Source organism: Orcinus orca, chromosome 2 (genome assembly GCF_937001465.1).
Source record: "Orcinus orca chromosome 2, mOrcOrc1.1, whole genome shotgun sequence".
Lineage (NCBI taxonomy): Eukaryota > Metazoa > Chordata > Mammalia > Artiodactyla > Delphinidae > Orcinus > Orcinus orca.
The window spans coordinates 8,245,801-8,263,619 of NC_064560.1; the positions used below are offsets into that span (position 1 = coordinate 8,245,801).

The window sequence follows — 17,819 nt, forward strand, 5'->3', positions numbered from 1 at the left end:
TTTAGCCCAGTTGGGTTACAAAGACTGAGAGACGAAAATTCTTTCTAAACACTTGGGTGTGGGATTCGGGGGGCAGAAAGGAAAGGAGGCAGGATAGCGGGGCAGAACTACAGTTCAGGCAAACAGTATGATGGTCTGGTAGTAAAGACGGAGATTGAGTAAAACAGGTTTTACTGTTGAGCTGCGTTCAGTTCCTACAGGATGTACATAAAAATGCTGGTCCTTTGAGACTGATGTGGTTAATGATCAGTGTGGTGGGAAATGATATAATTACTGTACACAAGCACTGGCAAGCTCCTTATATACCCCTATTTCTTTAAAGCAAATTAAGATGAAATATGAAACCCCTGGTCTGATATAAAGCCCCTATAGGAGTCTGGATACGTATAAGAAACTGCCTGTTTAGCCAGAAGGCTGGTGAAAACACCTACGTCAGACTTTGTTGTGAGACAGGTGGGTTTTTTTAATTTGATCATATGCAGGTGAGTGTTGAAACCGTTCAAATTCCAAGTTGTTTTCATTCGGTATTAGTTTAGTTCTACCTATAGCAAACCCCATCCAGGTGCTATCAGATGACCAGTTACTGCTTAATTAACTAGGTGTAAAGTTTTACATATACATTAATGTCAATAGTTTATTACAAGTCGTGTAAAATGGACTCTAGTTTAATAATGGGGAAGAAAGGATTAGGTTGCTCCTGAAACTGATTTGTAGAGCATGTAAAATGACTTTACTGGATTCTGTTCAACTGTAATCAATGACAAAGATGTATGTTGTAGACAAAGTTGCAGAATTAAAAAGAAATCTGCTTTTAATTTATTCTTTTTGTATTAAGAATTTGTATAGTACCTTTACATTTTGCAAAACAGTGTTGTCAACACTTATTAAAGCATTTTCAAAATGAAAAGATCTCAGTTGCCTCTTGGACATTCTGTTTGTTTCTAAGTGATAAACACGCATGCTCCAGGGATCTCTCATTCAGTTGCCTGTGCCCCATCGGGCTCCTTTTTTAAAGTCAGTCTATATAGACGATATTCTCAGTGGCTTACTCCATCATGTAGACAAGCTTGGTTTGTTTAGTAGAGGCTAATTCCCTCTTATTCTAGTTTCCTTTTTTAATTATACAAATATATTGTTACGTATTCCTCCTACTACAAAAAGGATTTGAGATGAGAGGTCAGCCCTTGTTAGGATGCTATTTTAGTATCTGTATCACTGCTCATGACCAATAGTTACCTGTGTGCAGTATGTGCTAGGCTGGGTACTGTTCCCACAGGACAGTGCCACGTGGAAGAAACACCGAGGGCATCTGGGCTCTGGAGGTCGTTGTCCTTAGTCTCTGTCCCCTGTGGTCCCTGGTTCTGTGTAGGACAAAAAGGGCCAACTGTGGAGACAGGCAGGAAGCTCAGGCTCTTTACTACCACTGCTGTTCGTACCACAGCTCAAACTCTTGTCACCCACCCTCTAAATCCTATCACCAAAGCAACAGCCCGCTGGGCCTGCAGGTACAAAAAGCCCACACTGATGGGCAAATCGGGGACTGGCTTACTTTAGCGGAGATTTTGCTGCAACTACATCCCTGGCCCCCTAACCCACACTGCATCTCTTCACTAGCATGAAACTAGAAATCTGGCAGCCAAGAGCATCCCGGGATGGAAAGCCTTGCTGAAGCATTTGCCACCAGTGTGGGTTAACCCCTGCCAAAAATGGAAACAAGCCATTGAGAACCTGAAGCACATCTGGAAGCAGGCCCATCAGGACAGCATCTTATACTTCCTAAGCCTGTCCTTGGCAAAGCAGCGAGGGCCTCTGTACCGAGGTGATCAACACTGATTGCAAACAAATAGGATCTTCTGTTAAGCCTTTTCCATGTAAATATGTCGCCGCTCAGGAAAGAAATCTATATCCTTTTAAGCTCTATCACGTGAAAGCAGCTGGCCCACAGGACGCTGGGACATTCCCGTTTCTTTCCCACTCCCTCCTACCTTTCACCACCCATACACACACACACACACACACACACACACACACACACGCACGCACGCACGCACACACACGAGCACTCCCCTTACGTTGTGTCAACAAGGCAATTCCAAACAGTCATTATTTTGGTTATTAGGGAACACAGTAAATACCTGATTGCCGTAGAAAGCACTAGAAACAGCCAGGCCTCTCCTTACTTACTCCCAGAATACCAGTTCAAAAAGGCTCAGACACAAAATTCTCTCTAAAAAGAGGAATATCAGAGAGCCCCTGATGTGGGCTAGCAAGCAGGCAGGGGCCCACTGTTGAAGCCAGTCATTCACTCCATATTGTGTGATGGGTCCAGGTCCTCAAAACCTTACATTCTCGTGGACTAAACAAACAGGCACACGACCACGACATAAGGGGAAATGAGGTCACCAGCATTAAACAGATAGAAGGAAGAGAGTAAAATGAGCCCCATGGATAAGAGGTCAGCAAGTGTGTAAATGGGATCCCTCACTCATCTCTCATTCAAGGAGCTGCCTGGTCAGAGATGGCAGAGAAAAGGTGAAAGGACGTGCAGTGGTATAACCTCTCTGCCTTGCACAAAATCACACCCCCAGCACAGTCACTATCTGTTCAGGTAACAGCTGAAGGACCTGGGCTGCAATTCAGGAGTATAAACAGTGGGCAGGTTAGCCGATAGGGCCCGTGTGTGCAATTGCACCAAGATTTTTTTTTTAAATCAGAAAACCCCATTTTTCTGTCCATACATTTTTATCCCCACAGAAGAGTAGGTTCCTTTTGTTCTTCACTCATTCATCCATTTTCTATCAAACCCCCTCCAATCATGCTTCCATTCCTCCCACTCTACCAAAACCTCTCTTGTCAAGGTCAAGGATGCCTCCCCACAAGGCCAAATCCGATGGTTAATCCTCTGTTCGCGTGCTATGTGACTTACCAGTAGCAATGGGCACAGCTGGTCCCTGTCACGTCCTTCATGGAAACACTCTTGCCACTGGAATCCAGGACAGCGTGTCCTCCAGGTTTTCCTCCTTATCACAGTCAGGGCTCCTCCTGCCAATCTCCTTGAGGGTTTTCTTCATCTGCCCGAGGTCTGGGTGCCAGAGTGCCCCAGAGCTCAGTTCAAGGCCTCCTCTTTACCATCCACAGTCACTTCCTGTAGCTCTCATCTTGTCCATGGTTCTAAGTGTCTTATGCTGAGGACACCTGTGTTTCTCCCAGTACCCTGACCTCAGCTCTAAAACTGGTACAATCCTCCAGCCCACTCAACAGCTCCACATGGATGTCTAATGTGCTAACACATCCAGACTGAATCTCTGACGTTCCCTCCAAACCTGCTCCATTAATGACCTTCCTCAGCTGAGTTAGAGGCAACTCCAATCTTCCAGGGCTCAGGCCAAAACCCTCGGAATCAACCATGATGACTTTCTTTCTCATCTCATGGTCAACCACATGGATGTGAAATCCCTGCCCTTAGAAGATATATATCCTCCTGGGAGTAGAAGGAGGCGGGGGAAAATGAAAGCAAATTAACATGGCACATTAGAAGACGTGTCATGAGGACAGTATTGGGTAAGCAAGGTCGGTCAGCGGAAGATCTAGCCCATGACAGGAGGAGCAACCCCTTCTCCTCCAAGTAAGGTAAGAACAGGTGGTGAGTGTGGGAAACAGACCTGAAGCTTTGCCTCCATACTCAACCCAGTGTGAGAAAAGACAGGTGAGGCCATCCTCCAGGTGAGACAGGAAAGGAGGGCAGGGTCGGGCTGGAGCAGAGTCACAGGTGAGAACAGCCCCGAGAGGAGAGGAGGTGGAGAACGCCCTCCAGGCATCACTTGGGGCCCAGGTGACACCCGATGCTTGGCATGTGAACTCCCTCCAGTGGCACCTGCTAGTGGGCGCGGGAGGGGACAGATGGAACGTGCCAGGCCCAGGCTGTGTAGTGCAGTGTGGCCGGAGGGCAACAGGGCAGGAGAGTAGACGGTCCTGGTGATTAAGTGAAGTGGTGACAATGGGATCTAGATGGACTACACAGCAAAGCAAAGCCAAGAAGGTGACGATGCAGTAGCAGAGAGCAGAAGACTGAGTGGACAGAAGGTCTTGAAGAGACTGAGGAAGAGCAGAGTGGGAATGAAGGAGACAGGACTGCACGACCGGACAGGAGGTGAGATACCCGTTTCTCCATCGTCTTAGTTCTCCACGCTTGGGGTGAATCCCAGGATCTAGGAGCAAAGGCCACACGTGCCAGTGGGAAGCCAATCTGAGCTGGGGGTGCCGGGAGAGGACCCGGCCTCATTCCCCCTCACGCAGGAACTGCAAATCCGGCTGCCTGTTCAATCAGGAGGCCAAGACCATGCCAGTTATTTTAACAAAGGGTTGAATATCAAGGGTTGTTAACAGGATACTGAAGAGGTGACAGAGATGATAACCAAGGGAAGCAGCCAGCACCCTCAGGGCTGGGGAACAGAGAAGGGACTTTGAAAACCTAGAAGCGGAGCTGGGAGTCAAACCTCTGAGGCGTGGACACCGCGCAGCTGGTACCGGTGCCTCGGGACTTGGCAGGACCTCACGGAGCCGGGATACAAATGTCTGAAAGGGGCACCGGGCTGACGGCGCTGCAATTTTCGAGGCAAAGCTGGTTCTATGAAAGTGTGGCAATCCTGCAGGCCAGGACCACCTCCTCCAGGAATGAACTGTCACTGCTGGGCTGCGACCCGCAGCTGGGCCACCACCGTCAGGGACAGGAAGCAAACATCGAGGAACAGGCCCCTTCTTCCCTCCTCGGGGTTCCCATCTCCCTTGTGGCCCACCATCGGTAGAACCCAACAGAAAGCCAGTCACCAAAGGAGAAAGGTGGTTAGCAGGGTCTCATCCCGAAGCAGGGTGTGGCAGGTGCCACGGGAGAGGCAAGCACAATTTTTTATAATTTTGCAAAAAACACATGTACCCTTTCAGCCCACGTTAGCATAATGTGAGTTACTGTTCTAGAAGGGACCGTGGTGATAACAGGTAGAAGCATATCAAGATACTTTCCCCCGGGACTTCCCGGGTGGCGCAGTGGTTAAGAATCCACCTGCCGATGCAGGGGACACGGGTTCCAGCCCTGGTCCAGGAAGATCCCACATGCCGCGGAGCAACTAAGCCCGTGCACCACAACTACTGAGCCTGCGCTCTAGAGCCCACGAGCCACAACTACTGAGCCCGTGTGCACAACTACTGAAGCCCATGTGCCTAGAACCCGTGCTCTGCAACGAAAAGACACCGCAATGAGAAGCCCGCACACCACAACGAGAAGCCGCCCCCGCTCGCCACAACTAGAGAAAGCCCACGCGCAGCAACGAAGACCCAACGCAGCCAAAAACAAATTAATTAATTTTGAAAAAAAGATACTTTCCCCCCAAATGAAAGCACAATCGTGCATTTTCTCAAACACCTTTCTCATCCGTAGAGGTATTCGGGAGTGTATTCCTCTCAAAGTCATTTCTAAGGCTAATGGAGATCTGGCAGCAACACGAGAGAACAAGAGCTAGATGCCTGTCCAACGGAGTGACAAGAATCTCCACCACAGGCCAGACCTCTGTCTGCTCTGAAGCCTGGCTGTCTCTGAACTGCCTTTAACGTCCGTTTGGTTCATGGCTTTTCTGCAGTTGAAATGACCTGGTGCCGATATCCAGAGCTCATTCCCGTTAACACTGTTACACTTACGTGTATCATACATAGTAGGACGTGGACGTGGCAGAGTCAGGTCTTGCTCCCGTTGGGGCAGACGGGACCTCAGGGCACCGGGACACACTTGCTACACGCCTCAATGGTTCTGAAAGCTGAGACATCTGAGTAACATGTATATTGCTTAGGGACTGAATTCTGCAGAGTATATGGAAACACAACGGCAGGAGCTTACCCAATACTGTCCTCACAGAACGTGAGGCCCAGAGGAAGGCAGCTGTGATGGTTAATTTTATGGGTCAACTTGACTGCGAGTCGGGTGCCCAGATGTCTGGTTAAACATTACTCTGGGTGTACCTGTGAGGGTGTTTGTGGAGATGAACATCTGAATCGGTGGACTGAGTAAAAGATTGCTCTCCAGTGTGGACGGGCCTCATCCAATCTGTCGAGGGCCTGAACAGAACAAGAGGTGGGGTAAGGGAGAAGCTGCTCTCTCTGCCTGACGTGGAGCTGGAACGCTGGTCCTCTCCCTCCCTCAAAGTGGGACTTCCCATAGGCTCTCCTGGATCTCCAGCCTTTGGTTTCAGACTGGAATTTACACCACTGGCTCTCCTGTTTGCAGACAGCAGATCATGGGACCTCTCAGCCTCCATAATCAAAGGAATCAATTCCATATATACAATTTCCTTGTAGGTCTGTTTCTCTGGAGAACCCTGACTAATACAGTGGTTCAAGGTTTGCACAATGATGCCCACGATGCCATTAAAGAACTGACTCCACCATCTCTAGCATGGGTCTCCCACCATCAAGACTGCAGGATGGCTGCAAAGCACTGAAGCATCATGACCACTTTTTAGGAAAGAAGAAAGGGCAACATTTTTGTTAACTAAGTCTATACTACGTCTCTTTTTTTTTTTTTCTTTTTTAGAAAAGCAACAGGTTTCCTGGAAGTCCCACCCAAAAGACTTCTATCCATATTTATTGGCAGAACCTATCACAAAACCAACTCTAACTTTAAAGGGTCCCAGGAGAGCAAGTAGCTTTTACTGTGCTCACTGCAGCTCTGCACAAAGTAGGGCTCTGTTGGCAAAGGACAGGAGAATGAAAACAGGGTAAGCAGCTGGCAGTGTCCACACCACACATATACGGCCCATAAACTTGCAGACCTAAAGAAGAAAAATACAAACCAAGTCGTAATGAAACAGTAATCTCATAAAACTATAGTTTGACAAAAGTACAAAAACTCACACGACTTCCTCTTCTCTCAAATCCCACACTCAGGCACGCCACTATGAAAAGGTTATGTTATTTAAGATTCACATGATTTTTTATAAAATCTATCTGGCAAAGATAGCTGACAAAGGTTATGCCTGAGCTAGTTACAAGATTATTTCCCCTATGCATAGAAAACCCTGCATAAAGGCAAGCCACAGGGTGGGAGTATTTGTAATACATATATCTAACATACGACTCATAGCCAGACTATATAAAGAACTATTGTATCTACGTACCACATCCTCTTTTTCCATTTGTCCGTCGATGGGCATTTAGGTTGCTTCCATGACCTGGCTATTGTAAATAGTGCTACAGTGAACACTGAAGTGCATGTGTCTTTCTGAATTATGGTTTTCTCTGGGTATATGCCCAGGAGTGGCATTGCTGGGTCATATGGTAGTTCTATTTTTTGTTTTTTAAGGAACCTCTATACTGTTCTCCATAGTGGCTGTATCAATTTACATTCCCACCAACAGTGCAAGAGGGTTCCCTTTTCTCCACACCCTTTCCAGCATTGTTTGTAGATTTTCTGATGATGCCCATTCTAACTGTTGTGAGGTGATACCTCATGGTAGTTTTGATTTGCATTTCTCTAATAATTAGTGATGTCGAGCAGCTCTTCATATGCTTCTTGGCCATGTGTATGTCTTCTTTGGAGAAATGTCTATTTAGATCTTCTGCCCATTTTTTGCTTGGGTTGTTTTTTTGATATTGAGCTGCATGAGCTGCTTGTATATATTTTGGAGATTAATCCTTTGTCAGTTGCTTCGTTTGCAAATATTTTCTCCCACTCTGAGGGTTGTCTTTGCGTCTTGTTTACGGTTTCCTTTGCTGTGCAAAAGCTTTTAAGTTTCATTAGGTCCCATTTGTTTACTTTTGTTTTTATTTCCATTTCTCTAGGAGATGGATCAAAAAAGATCTTGCTGTGATTTATGTCAAAGAGTGTTCTTCCTATGTTTTCCTCTAGGAGTTTTATAGTGTCCAGTCTAATACATTTTGAGTTTATTTTTGTGCATGGTGTTAGGGAATGTTCTAATTTCATTCTTTTACATGTAGCTGTCCAGTTTTCCCAACACCACTTACTGAAGAGACTGTCTTTTCTCCATTGTATATTCTTGCCTCCTTTGTCATAGATTAGTTGACCATAGGTGCATGGGTTTATCTCTGGGCTTTCTATCCTGTTCCATTGATCTTTGTAGAGACGTGGATGGACCTAGAGACTGTCATACAGAGTGAAGTCAGACAGAAAGAGAAAAAAAAATATCATATATTAAAGCATATATGTGGAACCTAGAAAAATGGTACAGATGAACCGGTTTGCAGGGCAGAAATTGAGACACAGATGTAGAGAACAAACGTATGGACACCAAGGGGGGAAAGTGGCGGGGCAGGCCGGGGTGGTGGTGGTGGGATGAATTGGGGGATTGGGATTGACATGTATACACTAATATGTATAAAATAGATAATAAGAACCTGCTGTATAAAAAACAAATAAAATAAAATTCAAAAAGAAAACAGGGGCTCCCCTGGTGGCGCAGTGGTTGAGAGTCCGCCTGCCGATGCAGGGGACATGGGTTTGTGGCCCGGTCCAGGAAGATCCCACATGCCGCGGAGCGGCTGGGCCCGTGAGCCATGGCCGCTGAGCCTGCACGTCCGGAGCTTGTGCTCCGCAACGGGAGAGGCCACAACAGTGACAGGCCCGCGTACCGCAAAAAGAAGAGAGAACAAAAAAAAAAGAAAACAAAACAAGCCAACTAACTCATTCAGGGAATGGCTACTAATGGGTACCAGGTTTCTCTTTGGGGTGATGAAAATGTCCTGATGAAAATCAGGACCGTGGCTCTGACTAGAATGAGGCACGAAGAGATTTCTGGGGCATTAATAACATTATCTTTCCTGACTGGGATGCTAGTTCCTTTGGGAGATGTTCACTTTGAAAAAAGTTATGATATGGCACTCTTCTGATTTATGCACTTTTCTGTATATGTTACATTTCAATAAAAAAATTTACAATAAAGGAAATGTAATCTAGCCCTCTCAGGAAGTAGTCTTCAAAGGGCTAAACAAACCTTCAACGGGTAACTGGTTAATAATACCTGCCTCCTGCTATCTCTGCCCCAACCTTAACTCATGCTTTTAAACAACCTCTTACTTACTTTACAGTATCTTATGTATTCTTGCTGTACACAGTGTACAGCCAGCCCAAGGCTGTACCCATCTTTACTGCCACATTTCTTACAGAAGGATTGTATGAGGCTTGTCCTGGTGCTTCTTCTATGGCCAAGTCTCCCCATTTGAATAAGAATTATTACTTCAAAAGTATTTAACATTTGAAGTACTTGAGGTTTTATCATCTGCTAAATTTCACATTAACCTTGAGAGCTAAGTGTTCTCTCTCTTTGTATTAAAACAATAAAAAAGAAGTAGAGTCCTGTTGCCCTGAATTTATCCACCAGGTCATTTCATTCCATAACTGATAACTCCTTTTAATCTGTGGTTTTCAAACTGCTGGTCACAACATATTAATGAGCTGTGAGCCACTTGAGAGGGTCACAACCAGCATGTTTTTTTTTTAAATAAGAAACACAACAGAAAAGAAAACATAAGAACGTACCGCACATGGTATGGTCAGTGCTTCTGTTACATATGCATATACGCAAGGAATACTGGGTCTCCACACACTTGTTACTGTTGTCTGTGAGTTGTGGTCAAAACGTTTCAAAGCTACAACTTTAATCCTCCCACTTCACAGGATGGCAGAATCTCGAAACCAGGCTCCGACGACAACACTCATGGTTTATGGTGTCTCCTAAGCCTCAGGGGAAGGGCAGTTGGAGAGCAAAGGCAATTTGGTTTCGGCAAGCTGTAAAATCTGGGCGTGCAGAGGGCAAGGAGAGCCAGTGACTGGACTGTGGTGGCAGAAAGCTCGGTGACTGCATGTGTGATCACCAACGACGCTCAGGAAGCAGCTCAAACCTTCTTAGCTGCCGTCCGTGGTCAAAGCAGTGTGTTCACCTTGAATGCTGTGAGAAGGCTGACAATTATTTCAAAGCTGGCGCTTAAGGACAGAGAGGACAGACTAAACAAAAGGAAGTGGCCTAGTTAAACAGAGTAACCATTACCATCAACACAGGGAGTAGTCTGGACAAGCTGCGTAAGAGTTCGTGGAAAAACAATAACCAATGCTTTCACGATAAACTGTTCTGGTAAATGTAAAAAACACTTTTTCTAAATGAGCGCGGTCCCAGAATCCTGAATGGGCTCGGCGCACACCACAGCTGCCGCCGCCCACACTGCACTCCCCCAGTTGGTCCACACCACCAGAACTTATTTTTAAATTTCAAAAGATTTTAAGGTTACTGTTAACCATTCCAGGACTACTGCGTAGTTAAAACTCAGCCAATCCAACTGCAGAGTGTGTGATGAAAACCAGTTGCCGTGATGGTGTTCCCACAGCGACCCTCCGGGGACTGGAGCTGGCTCCTGACTCTCGACAGCTGGCAACTCTTACATACACCTGCCATGAGAAGGTGCTTTCAGCTGAAGCCTCCCAATGTGACTCCATACCATGAATTTCTATGGGACAGACATTCTTCCAGGGGCTCCACGCACGAGGGCGGGAGGAGGGAGGCATGACCCACCAAGTTATGCTCTTTGAGATATTTGCACAAAGGAAACGGCCGCAGCTCAACCCGAGCTCCCCTTTCACTGAATCTGCCCCACTTAGCTCTACTACCCTTCTAGGTCCAGAAGCACTAAAGGGGGTTATTGCAGGGCTGCAAAGGAGCCAGTGATAGGAATCCCCCGAGTTCAAAGCTACCACTCTTTCATCTAAAAAGACAATTGTATTGCTAGAGTATTTACTGGTGTCAAATCCCGGGACAATCTAAAGGGCTAGACTGGGTCAGGAGACCACCAGAAGGAAACACTTAACGTTAAGAAGTCACACCGCTATCAACCCGATTTTCTATTCCTCCAAGTTCTTCCTTAGAGTTTAGAGTCGCAGCGCACCCTAAATGCTGCTGCTAGTGGCAGCTGCCTTCCTGGCTCTGGTCTCTCGGGACTCCTCCTCCTTCCTACAGGACCAGGACCATCCCTTCTCTCTCCCCGCTGTGTGTCAATTGTCTCTGGCCTCAGCCTTCTTTTCCTAGTTTTCCCCAAAGGCTAGAATCACAGCCGTGACCTCCAGACTGCCGCAGCCCCGTGCTGCGGTGCTGAAAAATACTGCTCGGTCTTTGTAGCTGGCAAGAACACTCCTAAGAAAAGCAGTATTTACTTCTGGGGGGAAACCAGTGTTTCACTAAATATGAATCCAGAAAGACACGACTCCTTTGGAAAGGAGTCTGAGCAGGTGGGAGATAGAAAGGGAAAAATATACTTAGTTCAGGACTGTGACTGATTTTAAAAGACAGGCCTTTATTGTTTTAGAAATAGCTAAAAAATAGAAATATGCAGCATCTGGTGAACTAAAATTTTCATGATTTGGAGACTGCGAGAGGTCATTTTTTTAACACACCCCCATGATATCTGCAATCCTCTGAAGATCTTTCACTTCAGGGAAACGGAAGACTTTTCCACAAGATCTACGTCTTTCAACCTAAGCCCAGAATGACCGACATTCACAGCACTGCAGAATACAGTACAACTCTTTTTTCCAACCATCTATCCACACTGATCAGTTTTAGAAGATACTGGTGTCACATGACGCAGTTTCTTCTTTGTGGTGGAATATTAACTAACAGCAAATGGGAAGACAACACAAAATTAGCTGACTGCCATGCTGACTGGGAATTAAAAAAGAAGTGACCTGGGGGGGTGTTCGTTCAACAATATTTATAAACAAGTCCTATACATCAAGACTACATAAGAGAAGTCTGGACTGTTGTCATATCTTATGAACGTCTGTCTCTTATTTGCTCTGGTAAGCTCTCTTCGGTTGTAATTTCATAAGAAGAAACGGTTTCTGAAGTAGGCAAGGAACCCTGATTCAATTCAGGACAGCAGGCCTCCGCCACCATCGCACACATGACCGGCGGACACGATCAGTCAGGCACAGCCACAGACCCCACAAGTGGCCAGAACTGGCTTTCGAGGCTTCCCAAGAGGGGCCAGGAGAAGTGACTGTGAGCCCACCTGCACCCGCGCAGCTGACTCCAGCCCCACCACATTCTCGATCCTTCTAAACTCAGAACTGGCTCAAAGTGTGAGCAGCTATAGAGCCTGGACACAGTAAATGCTTCATAGATGCTCCTACGAGCACTGCCGACGCTGCTAGCACGCTGCTGCCACCACCACTGTTCTCGTCACGTGAGCCCACAATGACCCTGACGGCAGGTTGGGGAAAGCTACTTTGTCTTCACTCTAACAACAAGGCCACAACTGCTGTTTACTGAGCTCTTACTTGCCAGGCAGCGTGCTAAGCGTTTTCTTTTACGTAAATACAACAGTGATGCCATGAGGTACGTACAAGTATCACCACCTTTTGCAGATAAGGAAGCTGAGGCTTAGAGGGCTGAAGCGACGTGCTCACGGTCGTACATACATACTCACACCCTTACGTGCACAGGTGGGGAGCTGCAGTATGAGGTGAGTTAGTGCTGACTTTGGAGCCCACTCCTCCCTCTAGCCGGCAGTGCCAATCCACCTGCTCAGGCAGCTTTCTATTTCCCCACCTGCCTCTATCCCTTGAGTCCTCGCAACCTCTAAAGCGCAGTGATTCGTCGCAATTATCTGGGGGCGACACTGTGCAAGAGTCAAAAGAAGTCCTCGTTTGTGCAAAATCGGACCCAGGACCTACTGTCTTGGGCAGCGGCCAAGGGTCCTGGCAACTTCCTCTTCTGCTGGGCGGGATGGAGCTGGGACAGCCGTCCACCACCCGTCTCGGGAGGATGACGCTCACGGGCAGTCCTATTCTAGGAAGAACCAGTGGCAGCAAAACATCCCCGTTCTTGGCTTGACAATCCATTTCCCCACCTTGAACCTGGATGCACTGGGGTTACTGAATTTGAACTTCTGTTGGTTCAAATCTTTGTGTTCCAAACTTTGTGTTCCAAACTTCTATTTCCTGTTAATTGTATCTGTCCCGAGAGATGACCAATACTAAAATTTACACAATTTAAAAGATAAAAGCAAGCTTTGAAATGCAAGAAAAATAACACGTAACAGTAGTAATATTTACATTCAAATCTATTGCAAGATGGCAAAAGTTCAGCAACATTTAAGGACTATCAAGTTTCATTAAATGGTTCCATGTTTTTGTTGAAAAATATAAAAATATTTTTCTATAAACACTTCATAAGAGGCAACGTGAAAATTACCATATTTTACAGAAATAATTAAGTCCATCCTCAAATGTTCCTTTTTAATCCTCTAACTGCAACTTTCAGGTCTAGAAGGGAAAAGTTATTTTAAACCCTGTCCTGTGACTATTGTCTACACATTTAAATTATGGGGAAAAGTCTTTAGAACTTAATTTTTCGACTATTTAAAATAAAAGCAAGACACAAAAATCACTTGGCAGTCAGATGGGACATGAGAGCCAACACAGTTCTTAAAACCAAGAGTTGCATTAGGCAGAACTCAGAGACCACAAATTCCTTTTTCTGCCTCCCTCATGCTGTTGGCAATTCCGCAAGTCCACGCCAGGCTTCCTTAAGTTTCTTGTGATATTCACGGGCCGCACACAGATCTCATAGTGCATTGTACTCCACACATTTCGATGGATCTGTAGGAAAGTGCTTCTGGCAAATGGTCATTAACCTCTTCAATCCCTAAGAAAATAAAAATAAATAATGGTTGGTTATGATATGGTTAAACTATTCTCGATCACCCTCCTCTGTACTCACTCCAGTTTACCAACGTCCCCGCTAAAATGCAGCAGTCCCCTGCAACACCACTCAGATGTACACTGAAAGATTTAATCGTGTGCACTCAGAGAAAGGTACAAGATGGTCATAGCTTGTTCACAAAAACAATAACATCAAAAGTACCAGAAACAACCCAAATGTCCATCATAGGAGAATATGTGAATAAGCTTTACTATGCTCACAAATGGAACATACTACATCAGTAAAAAAGAATTACCTAGAGCTACAATTTAGCCTTTCTCCACCAGGTTCCAATAGAGAATTAAGCCCTGCTGGCTAGCCTAAAGCATCCATTATATGTAATGAGACAGCTCCTCTCTGATGTACCCTAAAAGGGTGCTACATGTGTCCCATCCTTGGGAGAAATGAGAGAAATGGGAGAAATGAGAGAAATGGGAGAAATGAGAAATGAGAGAAATGGGAGAAATGAGAGAAATGGGAGAAATGAGAAAACGGGCACTCAAATCATCTTCTGTGTTCTACGGTCCAGATGAGAAACTCTGGTTGAGAACAATGGATATACATGAATCTTAGAACGTTAAATGTAAAAAGCAAGTGGCAAGGGGCTTCCCTGGTGGTGCAGTGGTTAAGAATCCGCCCGTCAATGCAGGGGACACGGGTTCAAGCCCTGGTCCAGGAAGATCCCACACGCCGCGTAGCAACTAAGCCCATGCACCACAACTACTGAACCTGCGCTCTAGAGCCCACGAGCCACAACTACTGAAGCCCGTGCACCTAGAGCCTGTGCTCTGCAACAAGAGAAGCCACCGTAGTGAGAAGCCCGCACATGGCCAACGAAGAGCTGCCCCCGCTCGCAGCAACTAGAGAAAGCCCACAGGCAGCAACGAAGACCCAACGCAGCCAAAAAAAAAAAGCAAGTGGCAAAATGTTATATACAGTATTACACCATTTAAAACTTTTTTTATTATATATAATTTTTACAGGTTACTTTCCATTTACAGTTATTACAAAATATTGGCTGTCTTCCCCGTGTTGTACAGTACATCCCTGAGCCTGTCTTACACCCAACACTTTGTACCTCCCCCTCCCCTATATTACCTTTCTCCCCCCGCCTCCCAACTGGTAACCACTGGTTTGTTCCCTGTGTCTGTGAGTCTGCTTCTTTTTGTTATGTTCACTAGTCTGCTGCATCTTTTAGACTTCACATGTCAATGACGTCACTGTCTCTCTCTGACTTGTGTCACTTGGGCATAACGCCCACAAAGTCTGTCCCTGCGGCTGCTAAGGGCAAAGTTTCACTCTTCATGGCTGAGCAGTACTCCACTGTGTATATGGACCACCTCTTCTATCCATTCGTCTACTGATGGACACTTAGGCTGTTTCCATGTCTTGGCTACTGTAAATAGTTCTGCTATGATCATTAGGGTACATGTATCTTTTTAAATTAGTGTTTTGGGGGTTTTCTGGATATATACTCAGGAGTAGAATTGCGGGGTTACATGGTAGTTCTATTTTTAGTTTTTTAAGACACCTCCTTAATGCTCTCCACAGAGGCTGCACCAATTCACATTCCCACCAACAGTGTACAACAGTTCCCTTTTCTCCTCATCCCTGCCAGCATGTTATCTGTAGACTTTTTAATGATGGCCATTCTGACAGGTGTGAGGTGGTATCTCATTGTTGTTTTGATTTGCATTTCCCTGATGATTAGCCACGTTGAGCATATTTTCATGTGCCTGTTGGCCATCTGCATTTCCTCTTTGGAAAAATGCCAATTCAGTTCTTCTGCCTTTTTTTTTTTTTTTGCGGTACGCGGGCCTCTCACTGTTGTGGCCTCTCCCGTTGTGGAGCACAGGCTCCAGACGTGCAGGTTCAGCGGCCATGGCTCACGGGCCTAGCCGCTCCGCGGCATGTGGGATCTTCCCGGACCGGGGCACAAACCCGTGTCCCCTGCATCGGCAGGCGGACTCTCAACCACTGCGCCACCAGGGAAGCCCTGCCCATTTTTTAAGTGGGCTATTTGTCGAGCTGTAATGGGCTGTTTATATACGTTGGGTATGAATCCTTTATTAGTCATATCATTTGCAAATATTCTCTCTCATTCAGTAGGTTGTCTTTTAGTTTTGACAATGGTTTCCTTTACTCTACAAAAGCTTATAAGTTTAATTAGATCCCATTTGTTTATTTTTGTTTTGTTTCCATTACTCTAAGACAGATTCAAAAAATATTGCTTCAATTTATGTCAGAGTGTTTTGCCTGTTTTCCGCTAGGAGTTTTACAGTATTTGGTCTTACACTTAGGTCTTTAATCCATTTTGAATTTAAGTCTTGTATATGGTGTTAGAGAATGTTCTAATTTCATTCTTTCACATGTAGCTGTTCAGTTTTCCCAGCACCACTTATTGAAGAGACTGTCTTTTCTGCACTGTATATTCTTGCTTCCTTTGTCCTCAATTAATTGACCATAAGCCATGGGTTTATTTCTGGGTTTTCTATCCTGTTCCATTGATCTATGTGTCTGTTTTTGTGCCAGTATCATAATGTTCTGATGAAAGTCAGGGAGCATAATTCCTCCAGCTCTGTTCTTTCTCAAGATCGTTTTGGCCATTTGGGGTCTTGTGTGTTTCCATACAGATTTTAAGATTAGTTGTTCTAGTTCCGTGAAAAATGCCATTGGTAGTTTGATAGGGATTGCATTGAATCTGTAGATTGCCTTGGGTAGTATGGTCATTTTAACAATATTGATTCTTCTACTATTATACCATTTTAATACAACTCAAAAACAACTTAAAAATAATATATTGCTAAGAAATACACACATAACACGGTGGGATTATTTTTGAAAAAGCAAGGAAATGACAAATTGTGGATAATGGTTACTTCTGGGGTACAGGAGGAAAATACAGATTCTATGATCTTCAGAAAGTTCTAGTTCTTAAGCTGGGATTAAGGCCTTTACACATTTATCTTATTCTTTGCTTCATAACTTACATATCACATGTGTTCTTTTTTACGTACCAAATATTACACAATAAAAAAATTGTACTATAATCATAAAAAATAGCACAAGCACGACCTGGCCAGTTCTGCAAAATGTAGTCTTAGCACTACTACACCGCCTTCGTTCTGTACCTTTGGCATCTGTTACCATGGCCTTCGGTTCTTTATAGACAAATGCAATACGCAAATTCCCATGATGTCACAAATTTCAGGTGCTTTCTATCTCGTCTACAATTTGGCCAGTTCTCATCCAGTCTATAACTTCATAGGGATATTTTTAACTGATGATAAGAACTGTCACAATTAAGAAAGATTCAATCAGTCCCTTTCAACTCATCCTTCAGTCTGTGATCTTTTAAAATCTTTAGTGGGCATTTTATTTTCAGTTATTCTTCTTAGCTTTCTCATCCACCAGCAAGCAAACATGCCTCTAAGTCATTATCCAAGTTCACAAACAGGCCAGGGACAAGGGCAGAAACCTGCGATGTGCCACTATAGATCTCTCCAGAACAATTCTGCAAGTTTTACAACTAGCATTGAATCCTATTTACTCTTTTATCTACCAGCCTACAAATGTCCTTGTTTACAAGGAGACACTTTGTCAGATGTCTTACTGAAATCTAGACATCTATAGCAATATTGATAAGTTATTAAAAACGACAACCAGTAACAGCAGCACTTAATTTTAATGATCTCCAAAGCAATTTTTGGCACAAATCATTTTAAGGTTTCTCACCTTGCATTCACAAAAACTGAAACGACCCAGTTCCTAACACAGTAAGAACAATGAAATGCCATCAGAGGCCAAAGGTTGACTATGTTCAGGTCTATATTAGATATGAAAAAATATATAGCACATTACCTGGTACTTAACTAGTATTCCCCCCAAATTCATTTTCTTTCCTAAAAATGATACAATGAAATATCATGTGGTCTTAAAAGAAGAAAGAGTTTCATGACCCAGTGGGAAAAGCAGAGTATGTTGCTGGAATTATACAATCTAGTGACAGAAAAGTGCATCTAGAAGTCCGAGCAGGAAGGGTAAACTCCCTCAAAATACATACTA

General features: G+C 44.8%; 1 protein-coding gene across 3 annotated transcripts in view; it reads right to left on the bottom strand.

Annotated features, from left to right (window-relative positions):
• Window positions 1-11,323: 11,323 nt before the first annotated feature.
• PRPF18 (pre-mRNA processing factor 18) overlaps window positions 11,324-17,819 on the bottom strand; it is a 52,631-nt gene continuing 46,135 nt past the window's right edge. For 2 of the 3 annotated variants that reach the window (XM_033403431.2, XM_004278583.3), the window contains one exon: window positions 11,324-13,697. In XM_033403431.2, coding sequence (XP_033259322.1) covers window positions 13,617-13,697 — 81 coding nt within the window. In that variant the 3' untranslated portion in view covers window positions 11,324-13,616. The remainder of the gene's footprint in view (window positions 13,698-17,819) is intronic. The other variant, XM_033403432.2, reaches the window with a different exon arrangement.